General features: G+C 48.8%; 8 protein-coding genes across 8 annotated transcripts; 3 read left to right on the forward strand and 5 right to left on the reverse strand.

Moving 5' to 3' along the window:
• Positions 1–228: 228 nt before the first annotated feature.
• Positions 229–1,494, reverse strand: N7518_001417 (phosphatase PAP2 family protein; the record flags this gene model as incomplete). Its single annotated transcript, XM_057182345.1, has 3 exons — positions 229–793; positions 854–1,359; positions 1,411–1,494. 3 exons carry the CDS (start codon positions 1,492–1,494, stop codon positions 229–231), a joined length of 1,155 nt encoding a protein of 384 aa, XP_057043795.1.
• Positions 1,495–4,592: 3,098 nt separating this feature from the next.
• On the forward strand, positions 4,593–5,606 carry N7518_001418 (uncharacterized protein; the record flags this gene model as incomplete). Its single annotated transcript, XM_057182346.1, has 1 exon — positions 4,593–5,606. One exon carries the CDS (start codon positions 4,593–4,595, stop codon positions 5,604–5,606), a length of 1,014 nt encoding a protein of 337 aa, XP_057043796.1.
• Positions 5,607–6,115: 509 nt separating this feature from the next.
• Positions 6,116–6,873, reverse strand: N7518_001419 (uncharacterized protein; the record flags this gene model as incomplete). Its single annotated transcript, XM_057182347.1, has 2 exons — positions 6,116–6,325; positions 6,349–6,873. The coding sequence occupies 2 exons, from the start codon at positions 6,871–6,873 to the stop codon at positions 6,116–6,118; spliced, it is 735 nt and encodes a 244-aa protein (XP_057043797.1).
• Positions 6,874–7,303: 430 nt separating this feature from the next.
• Positions 7,304–11,363, reverse strand: N7518_001420 (putative VPS9 domain protein; the record flags this gene model as incomplete). The annotated part of the gene is made up of 3 exons (XM_057182348.1): positions 7,304–10,899; positions 10,966–11,215; positions 11,286–11,363. 3 exons carry the CDS (start codon positions 11,361–11,363, stop codon positions 7,304–7,306), a joined length of 3,924 nt encoding a protein of 1,307 aa, XP_057043798.1.
• A 642-nt stretch (positions 11,364–12,005) lies between these two features.
• On the reverse strand, positions 12,006–12,707 carry N7518_001421 (mitochondrial 37S ribosomal protein uS11m; the record flags this gene model as incomplete). The annotated part of the gene is made up of 1 exon (XM_057182349.1): positions 12,006–12,707. The coding sequence occupies one exon, from the start codon at positions 12,705–12,707 to the stop codon at positions 12,006–12,008; it is 702 nt and encodes a 233-aa protein (XP_057043799.1).
• Positions 12,708–13,029: 322 nt separating this feature from the next.
• On the forward strand, positions 13,030–14,622 carry tim44 (protein translocase subunit TIM44; the record flags this gene model as incomplete). Its single annotated transcript, XM_057182350.1, has 2 exons — positions 13,030–13,889; positions 13,947–14,622. The coding sequence occupies 2 exons, from the start codon at positions 13,030–13,032 to the stop codon at positions 14,620–14,622; spliced, it is 1,536 nt and encodes a 511-aa protein (XP_057043800.1).
• Positions 14,623–15,699: 1,077 nt separating this feature from the next.
• N7518_001423 (uncharacterized protein) lies at positions 15,700–16,879 on the reverse strand (the record flags this gene model as incomplete). The annotated part of the gene is made up of 3 exons (XM_057182351.1): positions 15,700–15,775; positions 15,833–16,827; positions 16,877–16,879. The coding sequence occupies 3 exons, from the start codon at positions 16,877–16,879 to the stop codon at positions 15,700–15,702; spliced, it is 1,074 nt and encodes a 357-aa protein (XP_057043801.1).
• Positions 16,880–17,161: 282 nt separating this feature from the next.
• Positions 17,162–20,618, forward strand: N7518_001424 (RIC1 family protein; the record flags this gene model as incomplete). Its single annotated transcript, XM_057182352.1, has 5 exons — positions 17,162–17,485; positions 17,550–18,944; positions 18,995–19,262; positions 19,318–19,793; positions 19,845–20,618. The coding sequence occupies 5 exons, from the start codon at positions 17,162–17,164 to the stop codon at positions 20,616–20,618; spliced, it is 3,237 nt and encodes a 1,078-aa protein (XP_057043802.1).
• Positions 20,619–22,152: the final 1,534 nt, after the last annotated feature.

Below are 22,152 nucleotides of genomic sequence, written 5' to 3' on the forward strand. Positions count from 1 at the left end.
CCTCAAGCCCTCCACAGTTAACTACCATCTCCTTGTGGTCATACAAGCCTAGCAGGACTTAGCAATATACAAACCACCATTGAGAATCAAAAATAAGACTGTATCCCTGTAGAAAAATTAACATTATTTTATTATAATTAGGAGAAAAGTTAAAAAGGCAAGCTGTGAGTCTGATTGCCAGTCACATCAAGTCTATATAAATCCCACACCAAGAAACATGGTCTTCCATCATCTGGAAGCTCTGTCACCAGTGGTAGGTATCGGCTTTGCCAGCCGCAGACACCAACACAGTGCATATTCGAGCGGAAGTAGCAAGATAAGAATTTTGTTGAAGCGGTAGGACAGGGTAACCGTAAAAATCGCCACCACAGCATCGAGCCAGTAGTGATTTGCGGTAGCGACGATAACACTGAGGACCAGAATCGGGTACAATATAGCGAGTGCCAAAAAGCCAAACTCCGTCATGTAGGACTTCTGCGTTGGCCTGCGCTGGAGTCTTTGCAGAAATCCGGAGTGGTGAAGAAAGGTGCACCCGATCACAAAGGCATAGGTAAAGTGCAGGCTGGGCATGGCCGCGAATTGGTTCACGGACTTTCCGCCAACCCAGATGCTTTCGGCATTGCCTTGGCGCACGGTGTCGTAGAAGCCATACGAGTCTGGAAGGAGTCGTGGCGGCATGAGTGGGTAGACGCAGAATACCAAGAAAGCGGCGAGATTTCCAAGTGTCATTGTCCGCCGTGCGGTGGCGAAAGACGCATGGTTCTTGGCAACATAATAGTACCAGGAGAGGAATCTGTTCATTTGGTTAACCGATTATTCAAATTGGAACTATATCAAGTCAAGGGTTACTCACAGCACTGTGCCGGGAATATGTATTAATGAATAAATGCGATTAAAGATTGTCAAGATCGAGGGATGATTTTGAATAAAAAAAGATTGGAAATCGGCTTCGTTGATTGGAAATATCCAAGACGCGGTTGTATGTTCAAAGTTGAGAATGTCGATGGCGTGGCCCCGCGCAACCTCGACAACACCTATCTCGGCGGGAGAAAGCCACTGCGCCGTAGCTTTCGTCACAGAATAGAATAGATAGTTCATACTCCAGTAGAACATCTCAACCAAGAAAGGAAGTTTCTGTAGGATTCTACTGTGAATGTGGTGCGCCCAGCGAGAAGAGTCTCCGGTCTTGACATTGATCCCACATACAGTTTCTGATTTGGGTTGCAGATTGTCGATGGAATAAGCATCGCCCTCCTCCAGAATGGCGTAGCTTCCTAGGTATTGAGATTCATTGGAACTCTTACTGGAATCCCTGCGACGATTCACAATCAATGACCCAACCATAATACTAACAACGACCTGTTCACCACATTAATAGGTCTTTAGCGATACACGCAGTATCAAACTTACAATAGGTTCAAGCCATGCGTGTGACGCTAATTGTGGCTTACCCAGATCGGGTGTATCCTGAGTAAAATTGGTGCTGGGCACCATACTTGCAATGATAGAAGCTTTTCAGAAATATATAAGGTAAAGCCTCCAAAGGCGCTGGAGAATAGAACAAAATTGAAGCAGATCAAGATTCAAAAAGAGGAAAAGGGAGTCAAGACAGGCTAAATGGATGCTGTCGTGTGCCCTCTAACCACGTTATTCCAATTATGCATAATACAGACAATACAATAATGATATACGAGTACGAACTTCGGATGGCGGAATGAATACGGGACCGAATCCCGAGGCGGGACATAGCAAGGAGATTATATTGGTATTTGCCCTCCCTTAACAGGCCGAGCTCGTTAACCGGCATAAATGCGTTCATTTACAGTTTGTATTTCCATAATTATCTCTCTATAGAACACATTTAGCAGAAACTCAGTCCATTTCTTGGAGAGAAAAAAACCAGAAAATAAAAGCTCTTTTACTGCCAATGACAATTCCAACGCCATGGCTTGGATGGAGTCGTAAGAGAGGCGTTCAGCTAGTCCCGAATAGAACAGACAAGAGTCCCGATTGGCTTCTTCACATTACGTACGTACGTAGGTATGCCTCCTTGATCCAAAGCGGGAACATATCGACCTATCACGACATCTTATCCCGCTCTATCCAATGATTGTACTCGCACTCACCTGATTACCAGGATATTGTAGGTCCAGCTTTAGATATGAGACACGGACAAACCACTGTCCGAAGTCGAAGCCAATTAGTACATACTGTACAGAAAGGTCTGGACGCATATCTGTAAGGCTGTAAACCTTATCGATCTTGGAATGTGCTTTGTTTGCATTCTAACTCAAATTCTGAGCTTGAAGGGAATCTGTAATTCCAATACTACACTGATTATTTCCATCCTGGGGCAGCCCCGGAGCCATACTTTGGAATGTGTGTTTCTAACAATAACTGCCACTTGGAAACTCGACTGATGAGAGGAAAGGCAATGTAAGACTGACAGAGATTTATGAATACATAAGATCATGCCAGTCCCCATGTGGAGTAAATCGAAGTCAACCTTGGAAGTTGGGACTAGACGTTGTCTTGAACCTCGGCTTAATTTTTTATGCAAACGTCATCATTGTTGACCTTGCAAATAGCCCCCTAAGTTTCGAAGTTCTATACTAAAAAAAAGGAAGAAAAGAAAAATAATGACCCGATTAATAGGGATTCGTGAAAATATGCCCTAAAGCAAGGCTAGTAACCTAGGGTTGGTAATTTACAAGTGAAGTTGATGTAGGGTTGAAAGAAGGGTTGAAAATAGGGTCGACTAAATGTGGATAAGTCAAGCTCCCCGTGGGAACCTGGCGCATCTAGGCTCAGATTTCCCATGGACTGGTCCGTAGATGTGTTAAATCTTGCCTTCAAACTGCTGATCGGCTTGTGGCTTACCGTCCTACCAACTTATGCAGTTCATGGTCATGGATTCATTCCCGAGGTCAATTCCGAGGTCCGGAGGAGCATCCATGGATGTCTACTCCGTAGACGGTGTGTATTCATAATTAATACTCCAAATTCATAATTTCAACTTTAATGTGGCAAACTCGAATTTATGTGAACGTAATCATCTTCAGCCCGACCCACGTTCACGAGATGGATCCGTTTCACTAGTTATATAAAATTTTCAGCTTACACAAACTATGTTGTACGAATCTTTATGTGGCACGCCTAACTGTACGAAAGGTACGGGGTAAATGGGCGTGATTTTTTAATATTGTATATTTTCTTCACGCTCCAACTGGCCAATGCGAAAATAAGTTGTATGTCTAGTAGAATGATTGACTCAAAACTAAAATCAATTTCTCCTTTGTATATTACTTAATCATATAGGTAAAGAAAATCCAAAAGATTACGACTATGTACCTTTTATATGGGTGTGACATATGAAAGATACTTATGTGGTTTATGTAAGGTGAAGATTATATGCAAACAAGACAAACCGACGGCGCTAAACCAACTCTTGTCCCTCTGCCACGCGTTTCTGACTCCTGATCATGTTTAAGGTTTTCTATTTATTGCACAATGCCATTGTATGAAGCAAGGCTATTATAACCTTGAATGATGTAACTAGTTAGAGAAATTATGACGCTTACATAGTAAGAAATATTTGCCAATAATAAATCATAAAAAGAGCAAAAAGGGTTAGAACTATCCCGTGACGATTCATGTTATCAAATAAGACATTCGAACCCCTATAACAACCAATTTCACCCTAACAACCTCTGGCGGGAACGGAAGTTGGTGTTCCCGGCCGGGTACGAGCAAATCCGAATAGTTTTCAACATCCGGAGAAACTGAGCTGCCCGTGATATTTTACCCTGGATATGGGGTGTTCCGATCGGAATTGCTTTGTTGGAGCTTGTATCTCGAATACATTCTCCTTGGCACCGGGTCGAGAGAGCCAGTCAGAAAGTCCAGCCCCTAGAATGGGATTCGCTTCGGGGGCTCCCGGTTCGGCTCGCTGGGGAAAGAGATTGAAGTGGAGAAGAAAAAACTATGATAAGCTCGCAACTTCTACCTGCGATGTTATCATATGCCGATCAAGTTCAATGCACTTTGGACTCAGTTCCCCCCATTTTCCCCCCATTTCCAAATCATATGCCAACAAGAGTCGTTGGCGAAAAAGATGCTTGCAAAAGGCTGCTTGGGGCCTGAGGCAGCAAGGCTAACCATTTTCTAAGAAGCTGACAACCTTGAAGATAATTGCTTAGGTGTGTTTTGGAATCATTGCCTACATGTGAACGGCCTGTGGTTGGAAGTATTCAAACTTATGCTCACAGTCGGAATGATGTCTTTCCATTTTCATAACCACTCCATTCCCAGAATCCTAGATATACCCATGCAAGGTGATTCTCAAAACTGATAATACAGACAGAATCGATAACTTTGGCTGCTTGATAGGCAGATATAATATTCTTGACGTTGTAGGTGCTTGATTTCACCGTCTGCCACAGATGTGTAGTTGCCGCAAACCCTACGGAGTACATCGCACCTGCTTTATGCAATGATGCCAATCTTATATACCCGACGCAGGCATGACGACTCTCTCTACAACTAACTAGCCTCAGACTGCAAGTCATACATTCGCTTCCAGCCCTTCCATCATGAAAAACTGGGATTACGGGAAACTCGCCATTGCCACTGCCGCAATTCTCGGAGTCCTCACACTCGGCGCACTGATATACTTGCTGGTATGGTACGTTCGACGAGGACTGCGCGCCCGGCGGCTTCGTCGCCAGGAGAAGGAGAATGACCAGTTTGACCAGTCCGCAGTGTCTCTCGCCGAGGACACAAGCAGGACCCTAGATCACTTCCTCATGAAGGATATTCAACCTGAGCGGAGTTCAATCATCTTCAGCAGAAGCCGATCCCCATCCATCAGCATCGTCATTGACGACGCGGACGCTGACCGCTGCAAGTCTTCACCTCAGCCTTATCTCACAGAACATCACACTGCAGCTTCTTCATCTGCAGATACCCACGTCCTCTCACAGATCTCGACTCAAAAATCTGGTCCTGATGACCCACGGACTCAGAGGAGCAGCTCGGGACAGCGTTCGTCTAGTACGACGCCACGGGCATCCACCTCGTCGTCCGTCGTCCCAACATCGCAATCATCCCAGGTTTGGACTACGACTTCTGGTGGCACGCCGTCGGAGCAGACTCGGAGTGGTTCAGTACAGCACTCGTCGACCACGACGCCTCGAGCATCCATCTCGTCGTCTGTCGTCCCGACAGCGGGGTCCTCTCAGGTTTGGACCACGACCTCTGCCGAGACTGAGACGTTTTCGCTCCTTAGTCAATCCTCAAACTACTCGCACCACCCTCAAAGCCCCATTGGCCCATCCACCTCCCGCAGCTCACAGATATATACACGTCGTTCGAATGCTTCTGCTGCATCGAGCCATCTGTCCAGTGGGGGTATCTTGCAGTCTGCATCCCGTATGTTCAATGAGGCGGAGGCTGCTCGGATGGCATATTCGAGGAATATAGACTCTGTTGGATCAATGAGTCCCACTTCCCCCATCTCTCCGGTGTTAGTGGATGTTTCAGCTGATAACAAGCTCCCCCAATGGACCTCTGTCCCCCCTTACCCCTTTCCTTTCAGTCAGCTCTGATCTTTGATGACACCCAGTGGGCTTTTTGAATTGGTATTGCTTATTTGCCGTTGATTCAGACCCGATGAAGGCGGATTGGGTTGGATTCAGGTTCCATGCGTGACTAGGGGTCTATTCCTTCTATTTGCTTCCCCCTAACCCTTGATGTCTTTGGAAATCAATGTTGTTGATCCAGTTTTCTTTACTGATACCTCTTATCCATTATGTACAGCGTCCGGGTCTTTTCTAGGGCTACAATGTTTATTTTTTATTCATAAAGACGTGCAGTGATGATGAGTTAGAGATAAACCTAAAAATATATTCCATTGTGAGTAGTTGGACGTGAAAGAATCGAGCAAAATATATAGAACTAACACCCAAGGCCTGGGTTCATGAATTACTTGCGTTGATTTCTTTTGCGTTTGTTAGCGAGGACGAGGCCTTTATTTTTCGTGCGCCAATCCCAGTGGGTACTTCCTCCTTTCATTCGGCGTGTCATGGGTTCCAGTACAGCAATGGAGGTTCTGCCTCTAGATAGAAACATTGCTGATACCAGCGACATCGGTAAACTCACGATGTCTGTCCGCTGTTTTGGCATGACGGTCCGCTTTCATGTTCGACGTTCTAGGAACCCGCCAAAACTGAACGCTCATCCCCCTCTCCTCCCACATTTCCACCTCCCCGAGAAGACACTCCCAAAGGTCCCGATTCCTGATTGGTCCCCAGCACGTGTAACCCAGCTGTACTGTATCGAATCGTATACCTCTCTCATGATACCGTCCACCACGTATTTCGAGTCTGTCGCAATGATCAAACGACTAAAGCCATCCATAGCCCAGTCTCGATATCTCAGAGCCGCAATGACGGCGCGAATCTGCGCGCGGTCCTTTGTCAGCGTGTGCTGTTGGCCAATGGGCCCTTTGTACTCGAGAGGAAAGCGTGCGTAACCAGATGCAGACTCGTTGTAAACAAAGGCACAACCCGCTCTGGCGTTCGGTCTGTCGTTGTCCATACACGTGCCGTCTGTTAAGATGAGGAATTCATCCTCGACGGATCGGTTGTCGTGATTCAGACGAATGAACAGGTGGACTCGGTCCGTTGCTGTGACTTTTGGGCAATGTGGGAACAATGACTGCGGCGTGTCATTTGGATGCGGAGGAGTGAACTCTGTGGGGATGACGCGACCACTACCGACTCTAAGCTCCGTATAGAGTCGAGGAGGCATGTGGGGCGCGAAGTATTGCGCGGGATTCACTTGGTGGAAGGACGTGGTGGTTTGGTAGGCCATAACTTCAAAGTACCCGGGTTTAGCATCTGCCGATGGCCTTTGTATATCAGGCAAAAAATGTACCTTCAAATATAGATGAGGGTGTCCGAGTTGGATAATGGGGAGATGACGGAACACGACAAAATGGTAGCGAGCCTCGCTCCTTCCATACTTGTCCTGGATGCCTCAGGCCGGGATGACAAAAATCAATAATCATTAGCTATATTTCTTGGTGAACTACCAAAAAAATAAGTAAAGGGGACCTCCACGCGCCTCGCTATTCCAGTACTGGACACGCTGCAGAGATAAAAATCGACAAAGATTAAAAGCACATACAGAAGCAAAGTTCTCGAACACATGTCCGCCATGAGATATACAGGAAATGATAGCTGACACAAAAAGAATGTGGAAGTAAGTCCTTGAGATCTATCCGGATATATCATCTTCATCTTCATGCATTCGTATCGCGCACACTGCGTAGGCACCGTTCAAGCCGTTTGCCACGCTCCTTTTCGCGTACAAGAGTATCCTTGACAAACGATCGGATGGCGTCACGGCCAACCCTTTCCCGCCATGAGGTCCAGCCAGCGAGTTCGCCCACCACGACATCCTTGTTCCACGAAATCTCTTTCGCCAACCGAGTAGACTCGGATTCGCCCTCACGAACCTTTTGTTCGAGGTCACGGACGGACTTCTGGCGAGACTCTTCGAAGCCTGGCAGGTTTATATTGAATTTGCGGGGGAGGGAGGAGGAGAGGAGCGAGGAGCGAGAGCGAGAGGTATGGCGGTTTGTTGAAGAGAGGGAGGACATAAGGGCCAGTGGACGAGATAGAGATATCAGAATGGCGGCTGTTGTGTTGTCGACTGAGGAAAGAGCTGCCAAATACTGCAGGAGAGGGGAGGAGTCAGATCTAGAGGTCGATAGGTAGGTGGCGTAACGAGCAAAGGCCTCAATGTGAGAGATCGGAAGTGCATTAGTGGGCGCCCGGAGTGTAGAAAGGACAGATGAGCATATCATCACCGCATCAGCGAGATCGGAGGCTGCATTATGCAATGCGTGCCCTCGGCGAATCAGCGAACGCGTATTAACGTGTACACCGCGCACTATGTCCTGGGCGTGAGTGATAAACTGCTCTGTGTCGCGCATGCCCTCCAGTGAGACTGGCGCATATTCGTCCGCGATAGTTTCTGTGAGCACGGCAGCCTTGCGGTACGATCGGTCTGCAACCATCTCAGGCTGAAGTTCTGGAACGAGGAAGAACTCCCACAGCATTTCGTGAGTTGAAAAGGTTGGATGAGCGAGGAGCGTCTTAAGGAACCGATCCAGTCTTTCCTGGAGATCATGGAGCACAGATCGTGATGGCTTCGAGTGGATCTGGAATGGATTCCGGAAATCCGAGAGAGATGGCATGTAAGATGCCGGATGCTCCACTGCAAGCCATTTAGCCAGATTCTCAAAGTCGGAGAAATTACGGCGACAGGTCGTAACGGTGTATGTTGTCGATCCGGGCCGCGACGATGCCACGGATTCGGTGGGAGGAAATGGCGCGCCTGATTTGAGAATGAATCGCACGGTTGCGTCCTCGACGAAGTACGATCGCACGACCGTTGTGACCCGACCCGAAGGATCTCCGCAAGCCGATGGAGGATGGGACAACAAGATCAAATCATCGATGCGATTCCGCACCTCATCATCCTTGGCCAATTCCACCGCAGTCAAACCACGGGCTTCTTTAATATGAACGTCGACTCTTGGGTCTAAGAAGAGAATGCGGACTTGATCAACTCGTCCGTACTTGCTGGCCATCATCAACGGTGTAAATCTCTTGTCGTTGGTCGCGTTGGGATCGCAATCGCTGTCCTGCAATATGCGCCTGGTGATATCAGGGTCACCAACAATATGCAGCAGTGTGTTCCCCTTCATATCGACATGATCATCAAGCTGAAGCGGTTTATTGTCGCCCTGTGCCCATTGCGCTGCAGTCAAAGCGGCTTGGACCATTGATTTGTATTCTGGATGATCATACGACCGACAGAGTGCAAAGAGCGGGGTTTGTCCATGTTTGTCTCGTTGTCGCCATGGGATAATGCTGCCAAGTCTCTCTAATAGCGAGGGTGTGCTGAAAAGATAATGAGCAACAGTGCGACCGTGAACGTCGGATTTGGTCAAATAGGACGCAACCACGCTTATATCTGTCTTTGCAAATAGGAAGTCCAGAAGGATCTTAACTATCTCAGTGTGTGCGAGTTGCACCGCAGCGTTTAATAACGTGGTCCCATCGGTATTGGTGTCTTGAATGATTTCTTCCAAGGGGTAGTATTCTTCTAGAGTCAACATGTACTTCAAAGCCTCCGTCTGACGGGCCTCCACTGCCATCATCGGTATGGAATGACCAGCAGGATCTTGGGTTTTTGTCAAGGTCTCAATCGAATTGTCACCTTCAATTCCACTGGCCATGGATCCGAGGGTTGCGGTCCTGGAGATGAATGAGACGGCCGATGACTCCGAAAGGCTGCGAACGTCCATTGAAACCTTCTTAACTGGACGGTGCGGGTGAGATTCTTGGATAATCGAGAGATCATCCCAAGTTTGGAATGGGAAAACATGGGAGAGCGGTGGTGCATCGACAACAGCTTCATCCAGGTATGAGTCGCCATTCGTATGACTCGTGTAAGAGTGATCAAGAGGGAGATCATCTGGCTCGTCAGCTTCATCTGTCTGGAACAGTACAGACTTTCGCCCCGGTTCCGGTGGAGTCGTGTCATCTATTGCGCCATGATCCTCGTTCGGTTCCAGTATAGATTTCATATCCGATATTCTGCCCGCTTTTGTTGCTTGCCACAAACGTCTGTTCCGAGCGCTGGCACGACGTAATCCGGCGGAATCGGTGACGAGATACATCAAAACAGCTTCAAATGTACTTAGAGCATATCCCATCTCGCCATTATCAACGTCGTCGATGTAAATAAAATGCTGCATATACAACAGTCGAGCTTGGAGATGCCGTGTTTGAGAACGAATGACAACAATAAGCAACAACGAGACTAAGACATCGGCGTTGATCGTGACAGAGGAAGTTCCCTTCTCAGATGGCGAGCCGTCCAGTTGATCATAACTTCCCGGGAAGGAGATAACCTTGACTGTTCCAAGGAGAGTATTCAGCATATCATGGGGACATCGAGCGTCATTAATCTTCCGAAATTCTTCCACAGCTCGCCCAAGTCGGCGAATCAGTTCTCGCTTCCCTTCACGTCCACCTTCAACAGAGATTCCGACTTGGGATACATCGATGCTCTCCATCTGGCGAATGCGGGAATCCAGCTCTGTATCCTCTGGTTGGCGGAATGAACACAGACGAGGGAAAAGCAGCGGCTCGTGAACTTGCTCGGCGACATAACGTTCTATCAGCCGCTCCACTAGAGGACCGGTGAGGTCAGTGGTTGCACCAAGCAACGATAATTGCTGCTTGTCAACGAGGCGGAAAAGATCAATGGCAGCAGTCACCGCGGTTTCTAAGCTCCGGCGCATGAGATCTTCGTCATCCTCGAAGTACTCCTCAGAGTTGAATGGCAATCGCCCTCTGCTGCGTGATGACCAGCTGCGGATAGAAGAGCTTTCGTCTGTAAAAGACTCGACGCGTGACAACTTGTGGACACGTTCACTGCCGGATGCAGATGGCGACCGAGAAGGTGGAGGTGGCAATGGTTTACCAAGTTCTTTTCCAAACTCTTTGAATAATCGTTCCAGGCCCGGATGCATCTGTCTCGCAATCATCGGGTAATTGGCTAGCAGTTCCCCGAAAGATTTGATCTCTTGTTTTGGTGGTGTCCCAATTGAATCTCCGTTTCCATACCTCCTATCTGGTGTAGTTTGTCCGACCATGCTGGCGCCACTTCCAGGGACTACGGCTGGGATGATCTTCGCGGGGTCATATGTTCCGATCAACGGGCGAGAGATGTAGTAAATCAGCCATGGGCGCGATTCATTGGACGGGTTGTAATATAGCACGTCGGAAAGCAGTTGGGCTTGTGTGAGTGACTTGAATCCTGATAGAGATGATCTCTGTTAGCTAACATATATGGGCGAGTGCATTCACCAGCAAGTGCTCTCACCCTTGTTGCTGTATACTGAGTTGTCCTTGATGATCACCGTCCGGCCATTAAACGTGGTCACCTGCTTTGCTTTGCCTCTGTTTTCTCGCACATTGCTCTCCTCTTTCGAATTCGCAGAGACAGTGTGGATTGGGATGCGGAGCACATGGCTCCCTAAAAACTCCTCTGACGCGCAAAGATCGGAATATAGCAGGTTCGACTCCCGGTCGCGTGAACCGATGAGAGACTCTGTCGTTGGAACTAGCAAGACCTAAGGCGTACACACAAGATCAATTAGCCACTCCGGATGATCCGCCGACATATGCACAGCTTCCACCTACATGATTCTCAACCGGTAAACACTGGCCGGGGACAGTGCTTCGAAAGAAGGCACGGAGGAAAGGGTTTAGAGGGTGCATCCAAACGGTTTTGGACGGCCCAGTCGAAAGACTCCAGCAATCATCAAGCCGTCCGTCTCAAATCTCCGAAGCAGGGGATATGTGCGCCGTAAGATTTCGCGGGGAAGGACAGCTCGCATCCAACAGGCAGCGGCGCAGTATGAAGCCAGAGTGGGTCGTTGAATTAAGTGGACAGAGCTGCAAATAGGCTCGAACAAAAGCACAATGCTAGATCGCAGAAAACAAGAAGCCACAAATATAAGAGTTGACGCAGAAGCACATGTGTCGCGGGTAAATCCAGAACGTGATCGACAAGTTGATGGGCGCTATACCGCATTGGGTAATTATTTCATTCAATAAACTGCGACCTCGGGTTCCTCTTGCGTAGCTTCGGAGATTTCCTAATTCCATAAGATATTTCATCATGGCAGAAATTATGCATCGGGCTCAATATCCATTTACAGAGAGGTGTTGCAAGTGGAGTTTGTGTAGTCCTGTCATGAGATTTCTAATATACAGAGAATAGATGGCGACAAGCATGCCATTAGATAAAAACACAAAAAGCACAGCCGAGGTCTCTCCACACAATGCTATTCAGTACACTTGTGCTGCACACAAGCAGCCAACCCAAAATAAAAACATAGTCTCTCCTGTGGAGGGAGATCAACCCAGTCTACGCACGTGTCTGCTGCGAGTACCACCGAACTTCAGACGAGTCGAGTCGGTCACTCGCGCAACAAGCCCCCGAATGTGTCGTCCTTCGTGGCCCAGCAGGACCTTTGTAAATGCATCGCGGCCCTTTCCAAACCCACGGTACACGACCTCCAACCGCTCGATCTCCATCAGGAAGCCCTTTTCCTGAATCTGATTCATAACATGAGCAGACAGTTGGTATGCCGGGTCAAAGCCGGAGCGACCAGCTTTACGGAAACCTATTTGACCGCATCCGATAGACATAAGGGGGCTCCCGTTCGGTCGAGTCAAGGTGAGGATTGTGTTGTGCTTGTGGCAGTAGACGTGCAGGTGGTGGGGAGGAGCTCGGTCGGCGTAGGGGTTCTTGACCATGTCGGCTTCGAGGCTTTCAGCCATCCTGGAGTAGTCAGAGCTACCGCGCGAGGATAGGGCTGGCTTCTTGCCCTGCATCATTTGGGTGATTGCAGAAAGCGGCGACGAGGAACCGGAAGGTGACTCGGGTTCTCGCTTCAGAATCTGTTTCTCAATGTCGCTACCTTCGCTGCGCGCAGAAAACGCCGTGCTTTGGTGGGAGAATAAACGTGTGGTGCTCAAGGAGGAGATTCGCGGGTGAGATTGGCGGCATACTGAGGGCAATGCCTTGGTCAACTTGCTCATCGAAAAGGAGCTCATCGTGGTACAGCGACAAAGGACGAATACGAGATGAGGGAAAGAGCGATGGGTTATAAAAAGCCGGATCAATTGAACACCAATCACCAATCCAATGTGTTGAAATGGCCACAAAGCGCGGGTGGTGTAGAGCCGTTGCCGGACCGAAGGGAAACGCTGGAAGTTTTTCGAAGTCTTGGCATCTGCACTTTTTCCCTTCCCGGAGATCTTTACCTCTCTCCCCATCACCTTCTTCATATCGCGTCCAGGCTGGGCTGGAATCCATCTTGCCTCTACCCTCATATTTAATTCTATTTGCTCTCCTATCCCGTCAACGCTCCAGAGGATGATTCCGGCTAAGATGTCTGCGGCACGAGCCGTTTCCTTGCGGTCCCAAGCACCGTCTCTCAGAGTATCATCTCACCGGTTGTCTCGCGCCGGATCATATTCGACCGTCTCAGCTCAAGCATTCGCGCACTCTCTTAAAAGCCACCGTGCTGTCCTACAATCCCCTTCCCACCCCATCCCTCAACTTGTTTCGCCGTTCGCCGCTCTCCCTTTGACGCGGTCTTTCCACGCCGCAACCTCTCTTTGGCAACAGCAGAAGCAACAGGAAAAAAGGCAGGGTGAGGAAGACAAGGCTGAATCACAGGGCGAGGAGTCTAAGGAAGAGAAAAAAGAGAAGCAGGAAGAGAAGGTTCCGCCACCACCCCACGGAGACAAGTCTCCTTGGCAGGTATTCCGTGAGACTCTGCAGACCGAGTTCAAGGCCTCCAAGGAATGGGAGGAATCTACTAAAGCGCTGGCATCCTCAGCTCACCAGTTTACTGAGAATGAGAGCGTCAGGCGTGCGCGCGCTGCTTACGAGGCTGCGTCAAGCGCCACAACCTCTAAGACTTCCACAGCCATTAAGACGACTGGTCAAGTCATTGGAAAGGGAGCTGCTTGGACATGGAACACCAGTGTTGTGAAGGGCGTTCGGAAGGGTGTCAACGCAACCGGAGAGACCCTCGAGAAGGCCACAAGACCTGTTCGAGAAACCGAAGCATATAAGAGTGTGAAGGACGCCATCGATGATGGCAGCAGCTCACGCTACGGTGGTTGGGTCGAGAAGGAGGAACGTCGCAAGCAGCGACAGCGTCGAGAGGAGCAAGAGCTCAAGGCTGGAAAGTCTCTCCACGTTGAGGAGAGAGTTGAAGATCCCAAGTAAGTTTAGATGATGACAAGGGTTCAGTTTGGCGTTCCTGACTCATTTATCTCTAGTGCCGGTACCAACGTCACTCTTCACAAAGATTCCGCCTGGAAAGATTCCTGGAGAGACTTCAAGGACTCCAACCCCATGATGCAGAAGCTCTTCTCGATCAAGGAAAACTACAACGAGTCCGAGAACCCCCTGATCAGCACAGCACGCAGCATTTCCGATCGCGTTGCTGGCTTCTTCGCCGAAAACGAGACCGCCATGGTCATCAAGAAGTTCCGGGAGATTGACCCCAACTTCCAGATGGAGCCTTTCTTGCGCGAGATGCGTGACTACATGCTGCCAGAAGTCCTCGACGCTTATGTGAAGGGAGATATTGAGACACTCAAGCTCTGGCTTTCAGATGCTCAGTTCCACGTCTACGCTGCTCTCGCAAAGCAATACACCACTGCCGGACTCAAGTCGGATGGTCGTATTTTAGATATCCGTGGCGTGGATATTTCTCACGCCCGTATCTTGGACCCAGGCGACATTCCTGTGTTCGTCGTTACTTGTCGCACCCAGGAGGTTCACGTTTACCGCAAGATCAAGACGGGTGAACTAGCCGCTGGTACGGATGACAAGGTGCAACTGGTCACCTACGCCATCGGATTGACTCGTATCCCTGATGAAGTCAACAACCCCGAAACTCGGGGCTGGAGATTGATCGAGCTGCAGAAGGCTGCCCGTGACTACATCTAAGGGCGCAATCTGTACCTCTTCATTCTATACTGCCACATTTTTCTCTATCTTATTGTCGGCATATTCCTTCGTGGACCTCACCCCCTCCTGCATCTTGACTTCCACTCCACCCCCTTTCGACTGTACAATACAACTGTTTGGTATTAAGCCAGGTAGATCCTGGCTCCTGTTACGGTTATGCCTGTTCCAGTGACTGCCAATTTGGGCCTTCGCTGGTTAATCGGATTTTCTTTTCTTCATGTATTAATGCTTCGTCCGGTCTGACATTTTGCCCCAAGTCTTACTCCGAGGACTTACGGCTCAGTCCGCTCAAATCTGAATGTTCCATCTTTCCCATAGACTAGGGTGCGTTGGATTTTATCTGAAGGCATTTCTCTGGGTCTCGAGGTGTTCTGCTGGCGTCTTTGTGCATTTTATTTCCACTCTCCCCTCGCCACCGTGTATGACTGCATAGGGTTGTTGGTTTTGGTTTCTGTTGGGGCCGTAATCGGTCACCAACATATGAAAATTCTTGAAAATCGTGTAAATATATAAACAGACATTTCTAGCCTGATGATTTTGATATCTTGTAGTTCTCTCTAGAGTACCAGCTACCCGTTGTACGGGTCATACTTCGCTAAGCGGAGGGTACACACCTCGATCGCACCTACCCTGCCCTGTCTGCACCTGCCTTGTCTATACTTTCCAGTTATGGAAGGAATCGGAATCGCTCCTTCCATAAACGTAAACGAGCTAAAGCCGTCATTTATATAGTTGACCCAACTCTCGATCCGTAATACTGACCAACCCGAATGAATGCCATGCTAGAGTTGTAACTTAGTGAAATAGATTTCCTACGTACCTGTCCTCGGGGAATTACTTCAAACCCAGTATAAATGGAGGAACCCTTGAGGATTGCTTTCAATCGACATTTGACGGAAGTAAAAATGGCGGTTGAGGGTGGATCTACGTGGACATGAGCAAGAGAAAAAAGGAAGTGAGTTTTTTTTTTCTTTCTAAAAAACGCTTTGAAAAGTGAATTTGCTACATGGTATATCAGATTGCGTCTGTCAATTTCTCAATCATCGGACCGGAAATTTAGTGCGGGCCTTCAGAGCCAGTACCAGCACCGGCACCAGCGCCAGCGCCACCACCACCCATCATATTCCGAGCCCTGTGAGCCAAATGTCAGTAATGTGATTTCAGAAACCCTGGTATTTCATAAACTTACATATTTGCGAGGTTGGGGTCGCTCATCAGGCTGGACATGTCAGGCATGCCGCCACCCTGGCCAAAGCTTTCAGCCATCTGGCGGAGGCGGGGATTGCTCATCAGGTTGCCGAGCATATCGGGGTTGCTCATGAGATTTTGCGCCATGGTGGAGAACATCGGGTTGCTCATCAGAGAGCCCAAGTCGGGCATGCCACCAGCACCACCAGCGCCGCCTCCACCAAGCATGCTGGCCAGGGAAGACAGGTCAGGCATGCCACCAGGACCACCACGCGAGGCACCCGGAGCAGTGTCCAGTTCCTCGGACGGGGGCTCGGTGGTTCGGGTGGTCTCCTCAAGCTTCCGTGTCGATGTCTCCAAGCCACGCTTCATGGCCTCACTACCGCCGTTGCCTTCCGCCTCAATGCCCTTCTCATATGCCTCCTTGGCGGCATGGTAGTCTCCCATATCGAAGCGAGCAAGACCCAGACGGCTCCACGCCTTGGAGTACTTGGGATCGGCGGCAGCAGCAACCTCTGCATCACTCGCGGCTTTCTCGTGCTGGCCTGAAGCGGAAAATGCGGCGGCGCGGTTGGAGAGATAGATGGGGTTGGCCGGGGCAATCTCGAGAGCCTTGGTGTATTGCTCAATGGCACCGGCGTAGTCCTTCTTAGCCATGAGAGCATTACCCTCGGACTTCAGCTTATCGGATTCCGGTGTGGGTACACCGGCCTTAGGCTTCTCTTCCTGGGAAGTTTGAGCTCCTGCGGTCGATTGCGGGGTCGACTTGTTGCGCAACTTCTCGTAGACGTTGTAGATTCCGGCCAACGATTGTCCACCCACAGCATCCTTCACAGCAGCCTCGTCGGTAGGGTCAACTTTGAAGGTATCTGCGATACAAGACTGGGCGATTTCAATCGACTCGGCATCATCGGCGGTGAGGGTACCATCTTTCAGGCTGGAGCCGAGGAAATCGATGATGGCCAAGGCCAAGCGCTTGTTGCTTTCTGTTGGAGCCTACCATGAATCAGTACCATGAAACAACCACCACAGGCGAGAAGCTTACCATTATAGCAATCTTTCAATAAATAATGCGAATCAAAGATAAACAGCGTTCAGGAGTGATCAAGATGGAAGAAAAAACAGGCGAGGCAATGCGGGGGGAAAGCTTTTGCACGTGATCGTAGCTTATCGTTTCCCCGGTCTGGTTCCATGCCTGGACTCTATTTCTTTACATTTGAATTTGTGCTTTGGGGGTTCTTGTCTGCTTTGCTGACGGAGAATTGGTTCCTTGGAGATGACTCCATGTGAGCTTCATTATCCATCTTAACCCCTGAAACTGACCTGAGCCATGTACTGGCCTCATGGAGTTCCCAGGGTCTACGCGGTCAATGGACCCGATATTGCCTATACCTCCTCTGATGAGGATCGCGAACTCCTGAATACTTCTTCAACCAATGATGGCAATGCCTTTGACGATGGCGCGGAAATAAGAGAGAGCGACGGTCAACATGAGTCCGCAGAGACCCAGCCCCATGAGTCGCAAACAAAGTCCTCCTTGGACACTGGCAAATCAGAATGGGGAGACGAAGCTATTAGAGGCATTTGTGTTTCTCGGTCTGGGCAGATGTTTGCCACAATGTCAGAGTCATCAATTGCTCTTTGGCAGACACGGGTATGTGCATAATGCCGTTATAGTCCATGGGGAAGTCTGGGCTGGTGACTGACAATTCTGGCAGCCTACAGCAGTAGTTACAGCAATCTCTCGATCTCAGTTCTCGTTGAAAACATATGGTCCGAATGTTTCACTCCTTATGCACCCAAATTCGACGATCCTGGTTGTACAGACCCTCAACGGGTACCTACTCACATACTCGGTGACTTCCGATTCGACAACCCAAGTCTACCAGCAGCGATTCGATCATTCCACAAACCCCCGTCGCCAACAATTGGCCCGGTTTTCAGCAGTTGAAGAGGCCAATGTGGTTGGGGACATCAACATTCGTTTCCGAATGGCTATCAAGATCGAGTCGGGAATCGTCAAGGCGCTGGCGCTAGATCAAGAACTTGTTGTCGCCACCGTGAAACCGCCAGCTATACAATGCATTCGGTGGACACCCGAGGCGGGAGGAGCACAAACCACATCCGAGCTATTGAGTCGTATCCTAGGGATCTCGAAGAAGGTCTCGATCGTGGACATGGTTTACGATCGTGCGATGAATCTCCTCATTTGGATTACCAGCAGTGGCCAGGCATATGCCGTGCAACGAGATTCAGGCTCACAGCAGGATGCTGAAGCAGCAAAGAAACTCTTCCACGGACATTGCTTCCATGATCCGAAGGATGACAGCGAAAAGGCTGTGAAAGTTACCGTAAATGCACGCTTCTCTCTGTTGACTGTGAGCTGTTTAAATGGTGATGTCTTAGTTTACACCGCAAAGGATTACATGGGCAACATTCCACTTTCACAAAAGCTCCATCTACCAGCGTCGCCCACAACCACTGGGGCTTTGACTTTCATGAGCTATTCTCCGGATGGATATTGTCTCTTTGCTGGTTTCGAAAACGGCTGGACAACATGGAGTGTTTTTGGGAAGCCAGGAGGAAACAGCTTTTCGGTAGACACTACGTTGGCGACCGCCAATTCGGAGGATTGGTTAATTGGTGTGTCAGACGGGTGTTGGATTGGCGGCGGGTCGGACATCATTCTGTCTGGACAAAACGACCGTCGCCTGTGGGTTCTGGAGACAGCTCGCAGTGCTTTGACTGGTTGTTTTTCGTCTGCAAACTTGGCCCGAGGCCTACTGCAGACCGGTACTGAGTTTATCCTCTACCGCGGTCACGATCTTCCAGATCTCATGACAATATCAGGAAAGGATTCATTGTGGCATCATGGCCAGTATCCACCGGCATATCTTCATTCACAGTGGCCGATTCGATCTTGCGTCGTGTCTCAGGATGGACGGTATGTGGCAATTGCAGGACGGCGTGGCCTCGCACATTACAGTGTCAATAGCGGCCGATGGAAGGTATTCGAGGATTCAAAAGCCGAGAGCTCCTTCGCTGTGCGAGGAGGTATGTGTTGGTATGGCCACATACTGATCGCAGCGGTGGAAAGTGACGGGTCATACGAGGTACTACATGTCTCCCCCTGTGTTGGTGCATGACTGATTTGGATTGAAAGATTCGTCTTTATTCGCGCGAGGCTTCTCTCGGTAACAATTCGATTATGTTCATCGAATATCTCCCATCACCAGTTGTGTTCATTGGAACCTCTGGGGAAGATTCTCTCTTGGTTTATACATACGATAACATTCTGTACCATTATATCATTAATTCGACACAGCCTCAAATCACTCTTGTCCCTGTTGGACAGATTGCTTTTCATGGAATTGTTCGGGCGCCCTCTCGCGTCCGATCGATCAGCTGGGTATTGCCCGAGGACCAGATGCGTGAGTTAACTTGTTTTTATGCAGTTGTTCGAGCACAACACTGACAGCAAAGCAGGAAACGGTGATCCATCTCAAGATGTGAAGGTCGCATCTGTGCTTCTTCTTGTGGACGGCAATTTGGTATTGTTGCAGCCCACGGTCTCAGATGCCGGTGACCTCAAATACGACATGCGCGTCATATCCCATGATGTCGAGTATTACATCTTGATGCGCGACCAAATTTCCTTCAACTTTTCCTTGCAGGTTGATGAATCCCTACCTGCTAGTCCTTCGGTTGATATAGCACTAGAGCCACCTCACAGTAGTCTGTCGCTCAGGGACTCTCTTTGGATGTTCCGTGGTCAAAACCTGCTTGCTTGGAATGATGTTCAAGATGTATTGCGGGAGGAGATGGTGCCGGCACCACTCGACATCCCCCTGGACTTTTATCCATTGTCTGTGTTGCTGAACAAAGGAATTGTGCTCGGCGTTGAATCGGAAATGATGCAACGTCGCGATGTGACCTTCACTGTTCTGAAATTTGCCATCCGGGTAAGTTGTTTTCTCTATCGATAACAATTTGTACTGACATATGCACCTCAGACACACCTTTTCTTACCATATTTCCTTCAATATGGCCTGACGAGTGTCGGAACGCCTGCGGCTCTCGCTCTCTGTCGCCATTTTTCACATTTGTCTTACTTCGCACATGGATTGGAAATTCTACTCCACCACGTGTTAGACGACGAAGTGGATAATGAGAGCCGAGCGAATAAAAGTGACAATCCCCAAGCACGGGCAGAACCACTACTCCCAACTGTCATTGCTTTCCTCCAAGCCTCGCTTCCCGCCAGGGATTACCTTGAGATTGTTGTACAATGCACACGGAAAACGGAGCTTCGCTCATGGCGCACACTGTTCACTTACCTGCCTCCACCCAAGGATCTTTTTGAACAGGCCTTGAAACTCGACTCCCTCAAAACTGCTGTTGGATACCTCCTTGTGCTGCAAGCCTTCGAGGATGAAGAGCATGGGCATGATGGCCGCATTGAAGAATACGTTGTTCGTTTGATTGCTCTCGCCTCCCATAAGGGAGACTGGGAGCTGTGTGCTGAGCTAGCCCGCTTCCTCATTGCGCTGGATGCTTCGGGTGAGATGCTCCGGCGCGCAATTTCCCGAGTTGGTCTACGACCCAACTCACAGCCTTCTGCCAAGGGCACATTTCCCAACTCGGCACCCCGATTCGGTCCCGCAGGTGTCCAAGGTCTTGGCTTGAACCTCCCAATGAGGTCGCCGTCATGGGCGTCCCTTTCTCCAACGTCGTCTCTTTCGCCTCTTCCCAGCCGGCAAGATGGTGATGTGTCAGATGAAAATTGATATTCAGCGCATGGGCAAGATAGATAATTAAGGTGTTGATAGAACAATCAGATAATAATTGAACAACAATCTCTTGGTTGCTTGGTGACAAAAGATAAGCCATTACCGAGATGACTCGAGACCTTGCAAATTCGCGAGAGCCACCTCGGTTAAGACAATGTATACCAGACTCTTTGAATAGGAAAATGATATTGACTTGATAGAAAGCACTATCACGATGCATGGTGCTTACAGATATATCCTATAATAATCTCCTGATGCCTGCCCTGGTAATTTTCCTTCCTGTCTGACTTTGACCAACAGCACACAGGTTACAACCCAAGAACTGCTCGCCTGCTTCCCGAATGAGGGCGTTTAAATTCGTTCGCATTTGCCTGAATTGCATTTCCTTTTCTCCGTAGGCATATTGCAATCTCCATTAGAGGAACAGGAGTCACCTGGACATTTATGTTGGCGTCGAGTTGATACATGGCCATTCGTGTTTGCCACTGGGTAATTAATATCAACAACTTCGCACTTGATACTCTCTACTTGACCGCCGACATAGGCTTTTGGGTGTTTATCCGATTTAGATGCCTTGAACATGTAAGAATGGGAGCGATCGAAAACAACCAATTCACTTTCGCGTTTTTCACCACTGACTCGAATAATTAACATCAATCATAGAGAATAAAACTGGATTTATAACCTACCCGTAAAGTGTGCATATCTTTTTCTTGCCTGATGGCGCTTCACAGGGGATATATACGGACCCGACGTTGCGATGACTAGCAGAGATTATTAGCCCAGGACAAGGACAACCATATACATGCACGTACTACTCTTTGTCAAGTTTTTGACATGTCCCGTCAAGATTTAGGTCCATACTGTGACCCTGGAAGCCCTGGGTCGTGTAGACACGGGGCTTCGGGCAAATATCAGTCTGGCCAAAAGCCACCAACGGGTGAAACACCCGAGCAAAAGCTATGACACTGCAGACTAGCATGACCGAAGATAAAAAATTAGAGCTCCAGGAGATAAATAGAGTTGGTGAAAAGCATATTGGCAAGTGGAAATGTGATTTCATGCATCATGCCTCAAGGCCGGGTGTAAGTCCGGGTTGACGGGGGTCTTGCGTAAGGGTTACTCCTACTAAAATAACCCGAAGACAACTCTGAGGTTAATTATCCTAGTTTCTGAGCTCATCATTCTCTATTACTATTATATATAGTACCAATTTTAAGAAGAAGGATGTAACCTGTGAGTAGGCATCAATTATTGGCCAGAAGAAACAATCAGAAAAGCTTCACTTAACATAATCACCCCATTTATGTTGATGCAATAACAATAGCAGTGGAAAGAAAACAATGGAATAGAACTTCTATTGCGATTAGAAAGGATTTATCAAAATCGTAGCACTATTAGCCAAAATATATCAAGTCACCGAACGGAGGCTCTATTCCTAACACCTCTATGTCAAGTAATCAGCTCGAAACTACAAGAGTTACCTAGTAAAGAACTATTCACAGCCACAAAATTTATATGTGAAATCCCA

The sequence above is a fragment of the Penicillium psychrosexuale genome (assembly GCF_028828465.1).
Source record: "Penicillium psychrosexuale strain IBT 29551 chromosome Unknown utg000002l, whole genome shotgun sequence".
Classification (NCBI taxonomy): Eukaryota; Fungi; Ascomycota; class Eurotiomycetes; order Eurotiales; family Aspergillaceae; genus Penicillium; species Penicillium psychrosexuale.